Source organism: Alexandromys fortis, unplaced genomic scaffold (genome assembly GCF_014885135.2).
Source record: "Alexandromys fortis isolate MF-2015 unplaced genomic scaffold, M_Fortis_MF-2015_v1.1 scaffold_0, whole genome shotgun sequence".
Taxonomy (NCBI): Eukaryota; Metazoa; Chordata; class Mammalia; order Rodentia; family Cricetidae; genus Alexandromys; species Alexandromys fortis.
Window position 1 is genome coordinate 22,592,116 of NW_026067949.1, and position 16,805 is coordinate 22,608,920.

Genomic DNA, 16,805 nt, shown 5'->3' on the forward strand with positions numbered 1-16,805 from the left:
CAGAAGAACACAACGTTAGAACACATGGAAGGACGAGCCCCAAAGAACCATCCACTGTGTTTCATACTTTCAGTCTAAAGTTGTGAACTAGAACTTCTTTTCAGAGCTGGAATTTCACTAGCTTTAGGGAACAAGCCAGAAGCTAAAGAAAAACACAATGCCAACACATGAGTCTCTGCGCAGCTGCCAAGTGCTGTGGCCAGCGATTATTTGTTTACAAATGCTAAGCCAGTCATCTTAAAGAACTGCCCGTTTTTAATTAATCCTTTTAAAAATGAAATTATAGGAGAAAAACTATAACTAGAAACTGGACAGTAAATTTATAAACAGTGAAGCAACTCTTGATTTTTGGGCTGTACAAACAAAAACAATTTTGTAACAAACCTAGAAAAACAAAACCAACCAACCAATCCAAAGATTAAAAAGAAATTTACTTTTTACTGAAAGTATATTTATATCAAACTTAATACACAAGCTATAGCCACAGGCCTATAATCTGCAAATTCAGGAGGCTAGGCTTGACCTGGGGTAATATCTGACAACCCTGTAAACCAATGAAACAGTTGTATGGCAGGAGCTTATGTAGTCTTCTCACTGCAAAGCAAACCAGTAAATCCTTCTGCTTAAGAAAGACCAGAATTCCAAGATTCTAAAACTCCCAAGATCCCACACTTATTATGCCAGGCAGACACTTATTATGCCAGTGCTTTTATAGGTTGAGTTATCTTTGCCAGTCTGTTGTTTCTAAATTTTTTTAAATTAAAAAGTTGGAGCAGTAGCTGGCCTTCAAGTCATAGGCTTCCACCATGCCTCTACATCAGGTATAGGATTAAAGGTGTGCATCACCACCACCGGCCTTTATTTTTGGTTTTATCAGACTGAACTAAATAGGAAAACATCATTCTTCAAGCAACAAATCTTAGACCCAACACAAAAGTTGAGCTGTTGAGACCAGTTCCAATAAAATAAATAACGTAAGGTAAAGGGGATAGGGAAGAAGAAAGGGAGAAATAATAGGGTCCTGAATGCTTACAGGATGAGAGATTTTAAAAAAGAAATGCATCTGTAGCCATCAGTGTTAACAGGCTACTAAGGTGAAAATGGTGATTTATTTAAAGCAATGGCCACACTTCCTTACTATATGGCTGACCACATATACTCGAGACAACTTTTCCTAATGCACACACAAACAGACACACAAGCATATCGCATCCCCTTTACAACAGTGGTTCTCAACCTTCCTAATGCTACAACCAATTAATACAGTTCCTCATGTTGAATTGACTCCCCACCATAAAATTAGTTTGTTGCTAATTCTAAACAATCATTTAGCTGCTGTTTGGCAAAGGAGTGTCATGACCACTGCTTTACAGGTAAATCTAACCAACTTTCACCATGGTTTGTTTCTTCTTGTTGAGTGTTCCAACTACTCTAAGTTTTCCAATTTCCAAAACTATTTCTTTTCACTAAAACTTGAAGTGGGGGCTTTTCTCTGCATGTGCTCTTGAAGGAAGTTCGTCTAGCTTAAAATGTGATTATGTTAAATTCTTGATATTTACCTAAAAGTTATTAAAACTATGGTGACATATTCATCTTCACAAGAAGGATCACACAAACGAGCTGCAAATGGACAACATGCAAATAAACATTCTCAAGCACAAACAGCAGCAGAATCAAGACAACTTCATCTTTAAAGTACAGTATTTTAGGATTTCAGCACTGTGCTTGCTGTTTAATCATACCTTCATCATTCACATAAGCAAAGGGATGCAAGGCTCTACCGGCCCTCATGCTCTGGAGAGCTGCTGAGCATCAGCACCAAGCATTACTGCATTAGCTACTCTAAGGGTTTACACAACCCTAATCTGAAAACCAAGAATATGAAATGCTACAAAATACTGATGATAAATTACACACATGATCAAGTGATAGAATGCTGTCAAGAATATATATGCACTAAAAATATTCCATGAAGCTACCTTTTTATTATTTATTCATTAGTCTTATTCATGTAGCCCAGACTGGTCTCAAACCAGGTAAGTGTGACCTTAAACTTTTAAGCCACCACACCCAAGTTTCGCTGGTACTGGGAATGAAGCCTAGGACATCATCCATGACATACAAACACTTTATCAACTGAGATACATTCTCAGCTCGTATTTTTTAGGATCTGTGTATAAACATATAAGAAGTCAGGTCCAGTAGCTCATGTCTACAATACCTGCACATGAAAGGCCTAAGCTGCCTAAAGTTAAGCAATGATCTACAAAGTTAGCTCCAGGCCAGCTTGGTCTACAGTGAGACTGTATCTCAAAACAAACACGTCTGGCAGTGGTGGTGCACATGTTTAAACCCAACACTCGGGAGGCAGTGGAAGGTGAAGTTGAGGCCAGCCTGGTCTACAAAGTGAGCTCCAGGACAGCCAAGGTTGTCTTGAAAAACCAAACACACACACACGCAAAATAAGAAAAACTGTGAATTTTGTGTTAGAATTGGTTTCTATCTCTTAGGTATTATTATATACATGCAAATGCCATAAAATTCAAAATCTAAAATGATTCCACTCCCCAGCATTTCAGAGAATAAAATCATCTTAGATTTCTATGTAGCAAACTACTTTCAGAACACAGTAGAGTTTTTGTATATTCACATTATAGTACAGTAGCCCTAACCACCCAATTTTAGGGCATTCCCGGAGCCCTCCACTGAAACTTCATCAACATAAGGTCTGTCTCCTCAGTCTGCAAGAGCCACTACCACAGAAACCTCACAGGGGCTGCTAATCCCCAGCTGCAGGAACAAAGGTTCACACCGGCAACCCCAGCATTCAAGAGGTTAAGGTGGCAGGACTGCCAAAGTTCAAGGCTTGTCAGGCTTCAAACAAGCAAAATAAAAAATACAAAAAACACTCCTGAATCATCAAGTCCTTTAGAAACTGGTTTATTTAATTAAGCATAATGCCCTAAAGGCTTATCCATTATTATGTTCAGAATGTTATTCTCTTCAAAGTAGTAATTTAAAAAACTACTTTAATTTTTGATCTCTTTCCCTCTTTTGAGACAAGACCTTGCTTCATAGCCCAGGTTGGTGGTGAACTCATTAGCTCCTCTTTCTGCCTCACAGGGCTGAGATTACAGAGGGGTACCATCACTTTCGGTTTTTATGTATTTTCTGTAACAATACAATTAATGAAAATGTGTTCTAGTTCCCCAACGTGGGGAAGCATGTTCTTTCCTACTCTGAATACTCTGTCAACACTTTCCCTGGCCCTTGACGTGGTGAGGATGAGTGAGGTGCATTACCTTTGTAAATCAATTTGTCTCTCTGCTGGTGTTGCCTTTTTGGCTCCATCTTGTAGCTTGGGCGCTTTGGCATTACTTGCTTCCAGACCCCCAGGGCTCTCCTGGCTGCCTGCAGCTCTCTTCCTCCCCTTGCTAGTGGGTTTATTTAGATCATCATTTTTGGTTGCATTGCCCTGAGATTCCGATTTGGGGCGACGTCCTCTTCTGGGTTTGGAAGGCGCAGGAGGTCCTGACTCATCTACTATCTCATCTGGTTTTTGTTGGATATTCTCAGCACCAGCTGCTGCTACAATTCTCTTCTTTCCTCGGTCACTGCTGATGTTGCCTTGGGTAGGCTGATCAGAATTAATTTCCTAAAAGATCACAAAAACAAATTTGTAAACACCAATTCCTTAAATACCTGAGCATATTAGAAAAGATTATAAATTTTAAAAAATAAATTCAGTTTTTAATTTTGTGTGCATGTGGATCCAATTTATGTGTGTGAAGTACATTGTGTGTCTTCCTCTTCAATGTTTAGCCTTATTCCAGGTCGCCCCCTAAATGTGGAGCTTGTGATGTTTGGCTTGGTAGGTAGATGGCTAATTCCAAGAATCCTACTGTCCTTCCTGGCTCACTTGGGTGGGAGGTGGGAATACAGGTCCATATGAAACCACACCAGGATCATTACACGGGTACTGGGAGCCAAGCTCAAGTCTTAGTCATGCACCAAAGGCTCTTTCTCACTGACTCATCTTTCCAGCTCCCTGAAAGTACCCATTATTACATTTTATTATCTATTTTGCGTGTGCATATTGCATCCCACAACATATGAATAGAGGTCAGAGAACCACTTGCAGGAGTCAGTTCTCTCCCCTACCATGTGGGACCTAGAGATTGAACTCAGATCACTGAGCTAAGTGGCTATGAGTGGAGCGGTATCAAGAGTCCCTCTGAAACCATTTTACAGGAGCTGTGATGCCAGGGTTTCTCATGAATTGCTTCATTCCATTAGAAAGGTAAGAATATATGACTAGATGTCTATAGCAGTAAGGCACCTTATGAGTTTCTTTATGCCCAGTTTACTTAATTCTGTACATGGATCCCATAAGAAGCAGATCTAGTGGTTTCATTCCAAGGATCTTGGTAGTGAAGGAGCTCCTGTGTTGTTTATTACCATGCTCTGTTTCAAGCCATTCCTACTAAGCAACTAATTTCATTTTACAAGTGAATGGAAGGTTACAGAAGTAAAGCAATCTCAATCAACATGCAAGCCAGTGAGTGGCAGAGCCAGGATTAAAATCAGATCTGACTTATGCTCCTAGCACTTGGCCTCAAGACAGCTCAAAACCAAATGCAACTCCTGCCCCAGGGAATCCATCTCCTTCTCATCAGACGCCACCCCGCCCAATTCTCAAATTTGTTCTTGTAAAGGGTTTGCAGTAGCAGTGTGGAAAAGTGTGTTACTATAAATAATCATCTACAAATTGAAGAGGATGGGTATAGAAAGAATCACTTTAAAAGAGCAAAAGCACAGTTGAGTATGAAATTAAACACATATATAAACTGTGGTATTGCACTAACCTGCTGTCTATAATTTTTTTACCACAACCTTGTGTAGTAAAAATCTCTAAAGGAAAACTCTACTTGTTAAACTGTTTGTTTACATACTCTAAATTTTATTTCACGCAAATCTTGCTCACATGTACACCTGCGTGTCATATGTATGCCTGGTGCCTACGGAGGCCAGGTGTCAGCTCCTCTGGAGGTGGAGTTATAGACAGCTGTGAGTTGTCGTATAGGATACTGAACTTGGGTCTTCTGAAACATCATTAGTATTTAATTGCTAAGTCATCTCTCAAGCCCTAACTTGTGCATGCCTCAGCCCCCAGCACTACAAACAAATATAGAAACATTTACCTTATTCTTTACAGTATCAATATTCTTCACAGGTGTGACAGAAATGATTCTCACAGGGTTCTCTTCATTTTCACTAACTCCAGTTTCTGATGCCTCTGAACTCTGTTCCCTAGTAGAAAAACAGGCAAACAAACAAAAAACTAACAAAGGTCTTTCATTTACTTTCTTACAACATTTTTATTTAACATTCATAGCAAAAGACATAAATCACTGCCTATAATCAACCACCAACAACAAAAAAATTATGAAGAAATTGTTTTAAGCCGGGTAGTGTTGGCGCACACCTTTAATTCCAGCATCCAAGAGGCAGAGAGGCAAGTGGATCTCAGTGAGTTCGAGGCCAGAAACCATGGTGTACAAAGCGAGTTCCAGGACAGTCAGGACTGTTCCATGGAGAAATCCTGTCTCCGCAGGGGGGAATAATTCCCCCAAAAGAAATCATTCTAAGCATTATCTCAAAGCAGAATTAAAATAATTTTACTTATTAATAGATTGTATTGCTATGAATCCACTTGCCAGGGAGGGGTTGAGTCCCCACTGGTTTAAACTACAGCTCTTCCAGAATTTCTATTTTTGAATGTGCTGTGATGTGATTTAAACACTATTTTAGTCTTAAATTTCAGGTAACAGTAAAATCTTAAAAGTCTTAGTATTTAAGTTTGCAATTCTAGTACGGAGGCTAAGGTAAGAGGCTTGCCACAAGTTTGTAGTATACAACCTATAGTGTAAAACAAGGCTTTGTTTGTAAGCTGGGTGTAGTGGCGCGCAACTCTAATTCCAGCACCAGAGAAGCAGATGCAGAGGCAGGTGAGAGTCCAGCCTAGTCTACACATCAAGTTCCAGTATAGACAGAGTTACACGTGAGACCCTGTTTCTGAAAAGATACAGTACACTGTTGAGTCTCAACATTAAAAAAAAATCCTAAAACACATGAATATTATTTTATATTCCACAGAACCTCATCCTATGATCTAATCCCTTGGATATAAGTTAAAATGTAAGCCAAGCAGTAAGAGAACAAAATGTATTCAGAGAAAAATAATTGCCTTGAACGACTTCCGGCTGAAGGACTCAGCTCTGAATTGGCATTGATATTGCTTCCAGTCTCTGTGCCGGCGCTCCTAACATAAGGCTTTCTTCCTGTTGCTGACAAAGGCTTGTTTACTGTACCTAGCACTCCAGTAGGCTTTGGCTGGAAAGGCAAAACAACACAACAAAAACACTTTAGAGAAAGAAATACCTAAAAATTTATAAACAGCTAAGATATGTTTTAATGTTTAAGCCAGGGGTGGTTGTTCTCTTGGAAAATTATTATGATAAATCTAGAAAAAGTGTTTGGCTCTCTTTAAGCAAAAACATATGGACTATCCTCACTTAATAATGAGGATAAATAATAATATTTACTATCTCTTATTCCTTAATTTAAACAAAATGCATGCCTCTAAAACACATGGAAATAAATGATGCATTTACCGTAGAAATAGACAATTGAATATGTAATCTTACATCACCTTACTTTCATGACTATTTCTACTGTATCAGTGTTTCAAATTATTTATCTTTCTTATCTATTTATTTTTATTTATGAAATTCTTCACTATGAACTTTAAATAGTTTTAAGTTTTTCACCAGAGCTAAGAGTATACAGCAATGATTCTGAATAGTGGCTAACTGTAGAAAAATATCTGAGAACATAGATGGTATACAAACCCATAATGCATCCCTAATAATCTGGGGGCAAAAAGGCACAAGAAACATATTGAACAAAGCTCCCAAGAGGAGATGTGTTAGTACCTTTCCTGTTAACAGAAGCACTCTTGTCTCTTCTGAAATATAACTTTTGTCATTGCAGAAGTCCTATTTTGAAAAAAGAACAAAACAACAAAATGGAACACTTTTATCATCTAAACAGTATTAGTGAACCCAGGAAAACTTTCCCACAGAATAACATCCTCAACCTTTGAGCATTTCAAACTTCTGTTTCTTTGTTTTGAGACAGGGTTTCTTTAAGCAGTCCTGGCTGTCCTGGAACTCACTATGTAAATCAGGTTGGCCTCAAACTCACTGAGATCCTCCTGTTTCTTCCTCCACAGTGGTGGGAACAAAGGCGAGCACCACCACAGCCAGCAAGATTATTTTTATGTGTATAAGTGTTTTGCCTGCATTTGTGTAAGTGTACCATGTGTATGCAGTACCTGTGAAAACAACTTTCACCATTTTAAATAAACTGTATTTCTAGTTTTTCATATTGTTTAAAGTATTATCACTACCTCTTACTATAGTATAAAATCTACTTTTCAGCTGATAAAGTAGACAATATGTATTTATTAGCACAGTAATTTTAAAAACAGTTTCATGTAGCCCAGCTGCTGGGTTCCTGATTCTCCTGCTACCATGCCAGCCTTATCCAAGATTATCTTTAACTTCTAATATTAACAATATATGCTGGGTACAGTGATGTATGCTTATACTCCCAGTTACTGGGAGGTGGAGGCAAGAGGATCTCAAGTTTAAAGCCAGTCTGAAACAGGTCAAAAAGCAGGAATTATTAGAACTGTAAGACCTATGTTCAAATTACAAAGACAAACACACTACAAAACAAATAAGTAAACATAACATTCCCTAACAGTATTGATACCAATTAGTCAATAAAAAAATTAAATCAACTGCAAACAATGATGTTTTACTAAATTATGTCTATCTGTATCTACGCTATATTTTGGGGGGAGAGGGATTGGAGAGGGAAGAACTCCGGTGACCCTGGAAACTCAGTATGTAGATTAGTATTGTATTCACAAGAGGTCCAACCCGACTCCCAATGCTGAGATTAAAGCTGTGTACTAAGTACTATGACCAACTCAAAATTTATCATTTGATGACTTTCCCTATTACATATGCTGGAAGTTAAGAATAAAGTACAATCGTGTTAGTAAAGCAACAAATATCTGTGGCAATACCATCAACCCCAGCACCTGGGAGGCAGAAGCAGGAAGATCATTTGCCCTTAGGAGTACAAGATCAAGATCAGTTTGAGCATTACAGCAAGACATAATCTGGGGGACGACTGGGACCAGAGGTGGCCCATAGGGCTGCAGAGGAATGTCTTACTATTTTCACTTAAAAAAAAAAAACTTAAAGAACATTGTATGTATGGACAAAAATGGCCTTATATAGTACTGTATCCATTTTTCTTTTAGGAAATGTACTTTCATGCAGTTGTGATAGAACTGAATGAGAGGCTTAATGTACCTATGAGGACTCTTTGTCTCTCTTTCTTTGCTTTGGCTGTCCTGGAACTTGCTTTGCTGACATTCAAGGCACGTGGCAGCATGCCTTTAATATGTTAGGCAAATATTCAATCATCTTATATCTTATCAATCTATGCATCCATCCTTCCCCTGGCCTTCTATGTGTCCATCCATCTATCCACCCATTATTCCTCTGGCCTTGAGTTAATGATGTTCCAGCCTCGGCCTTTCAAGTGCTGACCCTCTGTACAGGTGAGAATGAAGCTCACTGTAGAGCTTTATGCCTAGCATTTTGTAGTCCTGAGTGTAAAGCTCAAAACACAAATATACATACAATGAAAGAAAACACACAAGTAGTTATTTTAATAAAATAGGATAAAATAATTTTAAAACCTGAAAGCTTCTTGTCATACCCAGAATGCACGACTGAGCAGTAGCAAAAAGCTTCATTTGGACTCTACTACCTAGAGAAGAATAACAAGCTTCCATTTCTCAATAAATTTATAGGCTTTTTTTTTTTTTGTTAAATCTGCCCTTAAAACTATACTCATCACTGGAGTTGATGATAAAAATTCCATTATCTTTAGTGTGATTGAAAAATAAAGTGAAGAAAATTACCTTTTCAGGTTGTGTAAAGAACTTCATTGGGAGGACTGGATCCTTTGGCGAGTCTGCATTGCACAAAGCACTTTTACTATTTATAACACACAGAGCCACATCACAAACTGTATAAAGTTTCTAGAGAATAAAAAAAAAATAAAAACAATTACATAACTTCCACGATTACATAATAACCACAAGTACCAATTCCATCAGATATATAAATTCAGGTTGAAAGACATGTGACCCCTTGCTCCTTGAACAGTTCCTGTTTCTGCTCAGCATTCTTCAGAATCCTAGTAAAGAAGGCAAACCAAAGGCATATCCACTTTCTCTCATTAGAAAGACGTTACTAACACAAGACTGCTGTATATTATCAGTCTGTACCCTCCTCAGGGTTATTATTATTTTTTGTACAATGTTAACGGTTTCCAGAAAAACAAACTTTGTGAGTATAGGCATTAAAAAGAAACTCAAAACCAGGGCTGGAGAAAAGGCTCAAGAGTTAATACTACGCGTTGCTATGGACTTGGCTATCAACACTTACATAGTAACTCATCCATGACTCTGGTTCCAGGGGACCTGGTCCCTCTTCTGATCTCCATGGGCACTAGGCACACTTGGTATACATTCATGCACGCAACCTACTCATATACATGAAAAATATCCAAAAAAAAAACCCAAAACAAAACAAAAAAAAACAAACAAACCTGGTGGGGGTGGTGCTTGCCTTTAATTCCAGTATTCAGGAGGCAGAGGCAGGCCAATCTCTGTGAATTCAAGGCCAAACTGGTCTATAGAGCAAGTTTCAGGACAGCCAAAGCTACAAAGAAACCCTATCTGTAGAAAACAAAATATCTAAACTATCAGGCAAGTCAGTTAGTGTATTTTCCTTTGATATCCACACCCTGACATCTGTCTTACCTCGTTCGTCTTAGACTCATCTGGAGACTGGGCATCTCTGGTCAGCTTAATGTTCTCTGCCATCTTCTTCATGAAGGCATGACTATTGTTCTCATTCTTTGTCATCAAGACTTCAAGCATAAACCACAGGCACCTAAGTGGAAAACACATTGAACGGAACAAATGGTTTTTTTGCTTAATGGATTAGTCAATCTTACAGAGAAGCTTAGCTGTTTATAGCGGAGCCTCGTAAACTCACTTCCGCGCTCTCTTCTTGCCCACTCATTAATACAAACCTGTGATGATGGGATTTGAGTGTTTTCCAAGGACAAGTAAACCCCAAATCATACAAAACACAAAGATCACTTGGCGAACTGACAAATATATGGACAGAGCTTGTTTTTCGCCAAGTTCCCAAAACGATTTACAGATTAGAGTACCTGCTATATTCCATTGAAAATGTAGAATTAATCTGATAGCATTTTATGTGAGGGGATGGGGATGAAGCCATGACTTTTTATCTCTGGCAATACACAAACTAGGTGTGGTCGCACACACCTGAGAAGTGGAGGCCAAGGTCTTCTCACTATACAGTTGGTTTGAGGCCACACTATGCTACAAAAGAAAGATTAGGTATATGCTCCCATGCTTGATCTGTGTGTGTCTGGGGCTCTAACCCAGAGCTTCATATATACTAGGGAACATAAACGACCAGCCGAGTCACATCACCAGTCCTAATGATTATTATTTTAGGTAGGTAGGGTGTTCACTCTCTCCTCACCCCCCCCCCAACTAGCACATTCCAAGAAAAATGGTATACAAGCCAATAAATAAATTCTTAATACATGAGGAAAAATTTTCATCACAGCTTTATAAATTACCAAACTAAAGCATAAAATCTAAAATAAATTATTAATCTATTTCAGGACGTAGAAAGATGAGTATCTATAAATAGGAAACAAACAAAAGAGTAAGGAAAGGATGGTTAAATGGAAATAATTCTAAAGTAACATTTTAAAAAATATACAATAAATTAAGAAAAATTCAGGGGCTGGACTTCAGCAGTTAGGAGCACTGGCAGCTCTTACATGGCAGCTCATAACTGTTTGTAACTCCAGTGCCTGGGGATCCAGAGTCCCCAACACAGACATACATGCAGGCAAAATGCCAATACACAAAAAATTAAAATAAATTATATAAAAAAAAATTCATGATGTTCCCATGGAATTTCTGAAACACAACTTACTCTTTTATATCACGAAGTTGATCAACATCTTGTGATCTTGTAAAATCAGGATCATGGGCTAGCAGGTGAATCATGTATGGAACCACATACTCAGGCAGTAGTGATAATAATTTCTCTAAAATGAAAAAAAATCATGGTTAACGAAAACAGCTTTTATAAATTCTTTCATTGTTTGAATTCTAACCATTTGCTTCTATTTTTTTCTCAGATATTTACAAATGGAAAGGAATGTGTGTTCAGATGACACCGTAATATTTTTACTTTTATCCTGCAAGAAATCAAAGCCAAAGAATAAACAAGTTATATAGCAGATGACTGGAAGTCAGGGGGAAAAAAGCACATACTTTAATATCTGAGTAATGTGAACAAATTAAACCACACTGCTGACTGCATAAGAAAATATAGTTCCCAGGACAATACCCCCAACTCCCTCGAGACAGTGCTTCTCTATGTAACAGCCCTGGCTGTCCTAGATCTGGCTTTGCAGAGTAAGCTGGCCTCGAACTCAGAGGTCCATCTGCTTCTGCCCCTCAGAAATGCTGGGATTAAAGGTGCTTGCCACCACAAACAATTTAAAGCTAAATATGACTCCAAAACAAGATTTCAGTTTCTAAACATACTACAGCTACAATGACAACACTCTATAAAGTTAACCATTTTAGGATAAATTACAAGGAAATGTGAGTGCTCTATCTGATGTACACTGTGGTTGTTGGCATGTAATTGGCCCTAATAATCTTATAGGAAATGATATTATTAAGAGGTGAACCCTTCTTGGAGGAAGTGTGTCACTGTGGGGTAGGCTTTGAAGCCTCATATATGCTCAAGCTATGTCCAATGTCCCAATTCCTCTTGTCTGCAGGATCAAGATGTACCTTCTACTCCTCTCTCAGCTCCTTCCAGCAAAATGTCTGCTAGCATGTCACCATGTCCCACCATGATGATAATGGACTAAACCTCTGAAAACGTAAGCTACCCAATTAAATGTTTTCCTTTCTAAGTGTTGCCATGGTCATGGTGTCTCCTCACAGCAACAGAAACCCTAACTAGGACAACTATCAAGTGTATACATACCGGTAGCAATGGGGTTCTGTTTAATGTACTCCCTGCGTATGCTGATGTTCTTTAGTAAACACTGGCGTGCGTGTGCTCTTCTTTCCTTCACAGGATCTTTGGCACACAAAGCAAAGATCGCCATATACTCCAAAGGGAGCAGTAACTTCACAAGTGCTTTATGAAGCTTCTGGGCAAATATTTGCCTTACTTGGTAGCACTCATCCTGTATCAGCACAAAAACAAAGATACACAAGACGGGTAAAAAATGGCTTACATACAGATGCACTTTAAATGATGATTAGTATGGAACAATAGCAATAATCTCTTATTATGCATATTCACATATCAAATGAGTCTGTACTCAAAGCAAAGTAAACGCATTCAACTTTGAAGACAAGAAAGAAGTTTTCCACTTACATTAATAACAAGTGCACAAAGCTGGAACTGTTCTGGGGTAATAATTTCATGGTAACAAGGTTCCTGAGCAAGCTTCATTATGGCGCTACCAGCAGCTAACCGCAAGCGAGACATATCTGATTTACTATAAACAAACAAACAAAAAATAAACATTTCTATAAACATCATTATCACATAAAATTCTGATTGTTTCTTGAGTGTGAGACAGATAGTAGGTAACTTAATATATATGTAAAGGCACTGACTTTGCGTCTATGGACTCAACCAAGAGGAAAGGCTCCAGTTAACTATGGTTTCTACCCATGGTCTACATTCAAACTTTTATTCAACAAAGCAAGTCTTCTTATTCTACCAAACAAACTACTTAGAAAAGCTATTTCGTCACAATCTGAATCCCTTGTCAATTACACTATTAATTGTGAAATCTTGATTTAAACAAACCAAATAGAAGCCAATCATCACTTTAAAACTATTGTCACATATATTTATACACATAATTATGACTCTACATTAATCTCACAGTTTATAAGTAAAATAGGCAGACAATTATAAAGTACCAGATGTTTCAAAGGAAAAGACAAAAGATTAGACTATGTTTATATATATACATATATATAAAATGGTTATTTTATCAAGTTTCATGAATGTGGATGTGTCAGTATTAACATGTTTAAAAGGAAAGACATAAAAAGTTTCAGAGTTTTACAAGGATGGTACTAACTCAGAGGAGAATAAGTACAGAATCCATTTTCTTAATTCCCACTACACAAAAATATTTATTTTCAATTGGATGGAGAAAAGGGTATTACTTAAATTTATATCATGTTACTTAGTTTAGATTTCCAAATAGTTAAACATTTTTTTCTAGGTCAACTGGCAATATTTAACATTTAGCTCCGGTGAGGATTGTGCCTATGTATCACTGAGTTAAGAGACCTCATTACAAGGCATTTCAGCACACTGTAAAGGTATGCCAAAGTTTTCATCACTGCCAAACTAGCTCCTTCTGTTGGCTTACTTGCCATGAGAAAGTTGGGCTTTATTTTATTTTTGCATATTGCGTCAATTTATCAAAGCATTAAACATAATATAATGAACTAGTTGTCATATATAACACTTTCATGAGCAGATTATATAGTTTTCGGAGGAAATAACGTTATCTTAAAAACACACACACACACAGCAGTACCTAGTATCCAACAGTGTTGGGGACCGTGGACCACCAGAGAGATCCTGAATTTCTTGTGAACTTGTTTTCCTCTGCTCTGAGCAGCCTGCAGTTGCTCTGATGGGTCTGCAGCTAAAAGATCCCAAGAGCTGGGGAGTGGCCAGAGCCCTATATAAGCTGCCCCTGAGCACAATAAAGTGGGCATTCTTGTATCAAGGATATCCCTGTGGCCCCGTGTGTGTGTGTGTGTGTGTGTGTGTGTGTGTGTGTGTGTGTCTTTAAATTATCAGCCTAGTGACCATAGCGCGTAATGAGTAGAGCATAGAACAGAACTGGTGCAGTTTTACACAACAGTACTTAATAAATACCGAATTCATGAAATATAAAATAGCCGTGTCAGTCCTCTCATGTAAATTTAAGTAAAAATCACGAGTTATGTTTGTTGATGCCCTTGATATAAAGTATTTGAAAGAAATAAGGAACCTGACAATTTCCTCAAATAAGAAACAAAAAAGAGACACTAATTTCACTATACTGAAAGGTTGAAATTAATTTACCCATTTTTCCCCTTTTGCATCTATAAACATTCCTTGAACTTATTGGAAAGCTTCTACTCCCCCCCCCCACCTTTTTTTGAGCCACTATTAAAAGCCATTTTAATATCTTTAAGCCATTCTACATGTTCAATCACATTACAGGGTCATCTGTCTTTGCTACACTTTTCATAGTGTTACAAAGAGTAGAAATTCAGCTGTGTGGTGTGGGGCTTCCCTTTAATCCCAGCACTTGGGAGGTAGAGACAGGCAGATCTGTGAGTTTGGGGCCAGCTTGGTCTACACAGTGAATTCCAGGACAGGTTCCAAAGCCAAAAAAAAAAAAAAGTCTCAAAAATAAAATTACATAAAAAATTCAAACAAAGCTGGGAGGTGGTGGCGCACGCCTTTAATCCCAGCACTCAGGAGGCAGAGGCAGGCAGATCTCTGGGAGTTCGAGGCCAGCCTGGTCTACAAGAGCTAGTTCCGGGATGGGCACCAAAGCTACAGAGAAACCCTGTCTCAAAAAAACAAAAATAAAATAAAATAAACAAAGAGCAGAAATTCAACAAATAACTGTTTGATCAGTCACCAAATATGAATGTTTACTAACACTGAGATGATTATAAGTCTATTAGCAGACACTCATAGTTTTCGGAAATGATGAAAAAAGGCTAACATTCTTCAATGTATTCAAGAGAGATAACTCCTAAGCTTATAGTGCAAGGCTAACACTCATTATCAGTCAGGAAAAGAATGGTACGCAACTCTTGCCCAACCTTATGGTCAAGGAAAACGAGGAAGAGCTCACCTGATCCTCTTCTGTTCTGTCAGGTCACCCTCACTAACCAACATCGCTGATAATAACCGAAGAGTTGAATTGGCAGATTTAGACTGGTTGTTTTTCATACCCAGCAGCCACCTTACCAGAAGTTTAATTGCCTGTACCTATAAAATATTAACATGCTAAAAAAAGAAAGCAACTTAAAATTCCAATTAGGAGAAGATTATTTTCAACAAATTTGATTAATGACACTACTTATCCTGATCAGCAGACACTGAGAAAGAACATCACTCTGTTCAATCTGAAGATGCACTTCTCCCAGAGCTGTACATGCTGCATCTCCAACAGAGGAGACAAATGGTTCACACTACTACAGTGGTTACTAGAGACCAGGCCAGTGTGAGGAGGGAGGAATGGGTGCTAACTGGTACAGCAATGTACTTGGAAAAAATTAGTAATTTTTATGGCACACCTTTAATCCCAACAGCCAGGAGTCAAAGACCAGCCTAGTCTACAGAACAAGTCCCAGGAAAGTCAAGGCTATACAGAGAAACCCTATCTCAAAAAACCAAAATAAATTTTTATTTGTTTATTTGAGCATCTCTCTACAAACCCCTGGCTGCCCTGGAACTATACAGACCAGGCTATCCTAGAACTCAAAGAGCTCCGTCTGTTTCTGCCTCCTGAGGTCTGGGATTAAAAGCATGTGCACCAAGTAACTTCAAATATAACAATAAGTGGATAATTAGGGCTAACAATGATTAACTGGACATTTCAAAGGTAGCTAGTAGAGAGGACTGTGAACATTCCCAATACAAAGAAATGACATATGCTAAGAATCTCCGTATAAAGTACAGTATCGGGGGGCTGGAGAGATGGCTCAGAGGTTAAGAGCACTGGCTGCTCTTCCAGAGGTCATAAGTTCAATTCCCAGCAACCACATGGTGGCTCACAACCATCTGTACTGAGATCTGGCGCCCTCCTCTGGCGTGTGGGCATACATCAAGGCAGAATGTTGTATACATAATAAAAAAAAAAAGTACAGTTATCAACTAAAAATCTTTAAAAACTTAAAAATAGTCACTAAACCTATGTTGATTAAAAATAATTATTTAGAGGCTTTTGTATCAATGTAGTATCAAAAACCGTTGACTAAATCAGGTTTGGTTCATCTTAAACATCTTGACTAAAAAGGTGTTTACATAATTATTTGTAGTCTTATTTACTAAAAGACTATTTCTCCCATATAAAGAAGTAAATATTATTTTGTATACTTTACTGGCCATCTGACCAAAATACACAATTACAAAATAATAAAAAAATAAATAAAAAACAAACAAAAAAACCAATATAGGCTCACACATAATGAAAAGTATAGGGCTGTACTCAGTGTTAGAACACTGACCCAGTACCAACTGAAACCCTTTAAAAAAAAAAAATCAATGGCAACTACAATTCTTTAGAGAAGTATTAATTTACAATGAATTTACAAATAGAACACATAGGGTGACTTACAAGCACTGGTCACTCTAGCTTCAGGAGACCTGCACTCATGTGAACATGCACACACGCTGCCCCATACCACAGTTACTAAGTAAAATAAAGCAGCTCACTACAGTAAGCCCAGGATACCCACAAGCATTCCTTTA

The 16,805-nt window shown here is 38.0% G+C and overlaps 2 protein-coding genes across 4 annotated transcripts in view; one reads left to right on the forward strand and one right to left on the reverse strand.

The window, feature by feature from the left end:
• The window catches only part of N4bp2 (NEDD4 binding protein 2), a 330,918-nt gene that overhangs the window by 108,383 nt on the left and 205,730 nt on the right, over window positions 1–16,805 (forward strand). The window lies entirely within an intron of this gene.
• The window catches only part of Pds5a (PDS5 cohesin associated factor A), a 99,240-nt gene that overhangs the window by 2,471 nt on the left and 79,964 nt on the right, over window positions 1–16,805 (reverse strand). For 2 of the 3 annotated variants that reach the window (XM_050149865.1, XM_050149867.1), the window contains 11 exons: window positions 15,184–15,320; window positions 12,672–12,795; window positions 12,273–12,477; window positions 11,199–11,313; window positions 9,974–10,106; window positions 9,068–9,187; window positions 6,996–7,058; window positions 6,248–6,393; window positions 5,202–5,310; window positions 3,303–3,655; window positions 4–1,620 (listed from right to left, as the gene is read on the reverse strand). In XM_050149865.1, the coding sequence (XP_050005822.1) occupies window positions 1,608–1,620; window positions 3,303–3,655; window positions 5,202–5,310; window positions 6,248–6,393; window positions 6,996–7,058; window positions 9,068–9,187; window positions 9,974–10,106; window positions 11,199–11,313; window positions 12,273–12,477; window positions 12,672–12,795; window positions 15,184–15,320 (1,518 nt within the window). In that variant the 3' untranslated portion in view covers window positions 4–1,607. Of the gene's footprint in view, window positions 1–3; window positions 1,621–3,302; window positions 3,656–5,201; window positions 5,311–6,247; window positions 6,394–6,995; window positions 7,059–9,067; window positions 9,188–9,973; window positions 10,107–11,198; window positions 11,314–12,272; window positions 12,478–12,671; window positions 12,796–15,183; window positions 15,321–16,805 lie in introns of those variants that run through there. The other variant, XM_050149866.1, reaches the window with a different exon arrangement.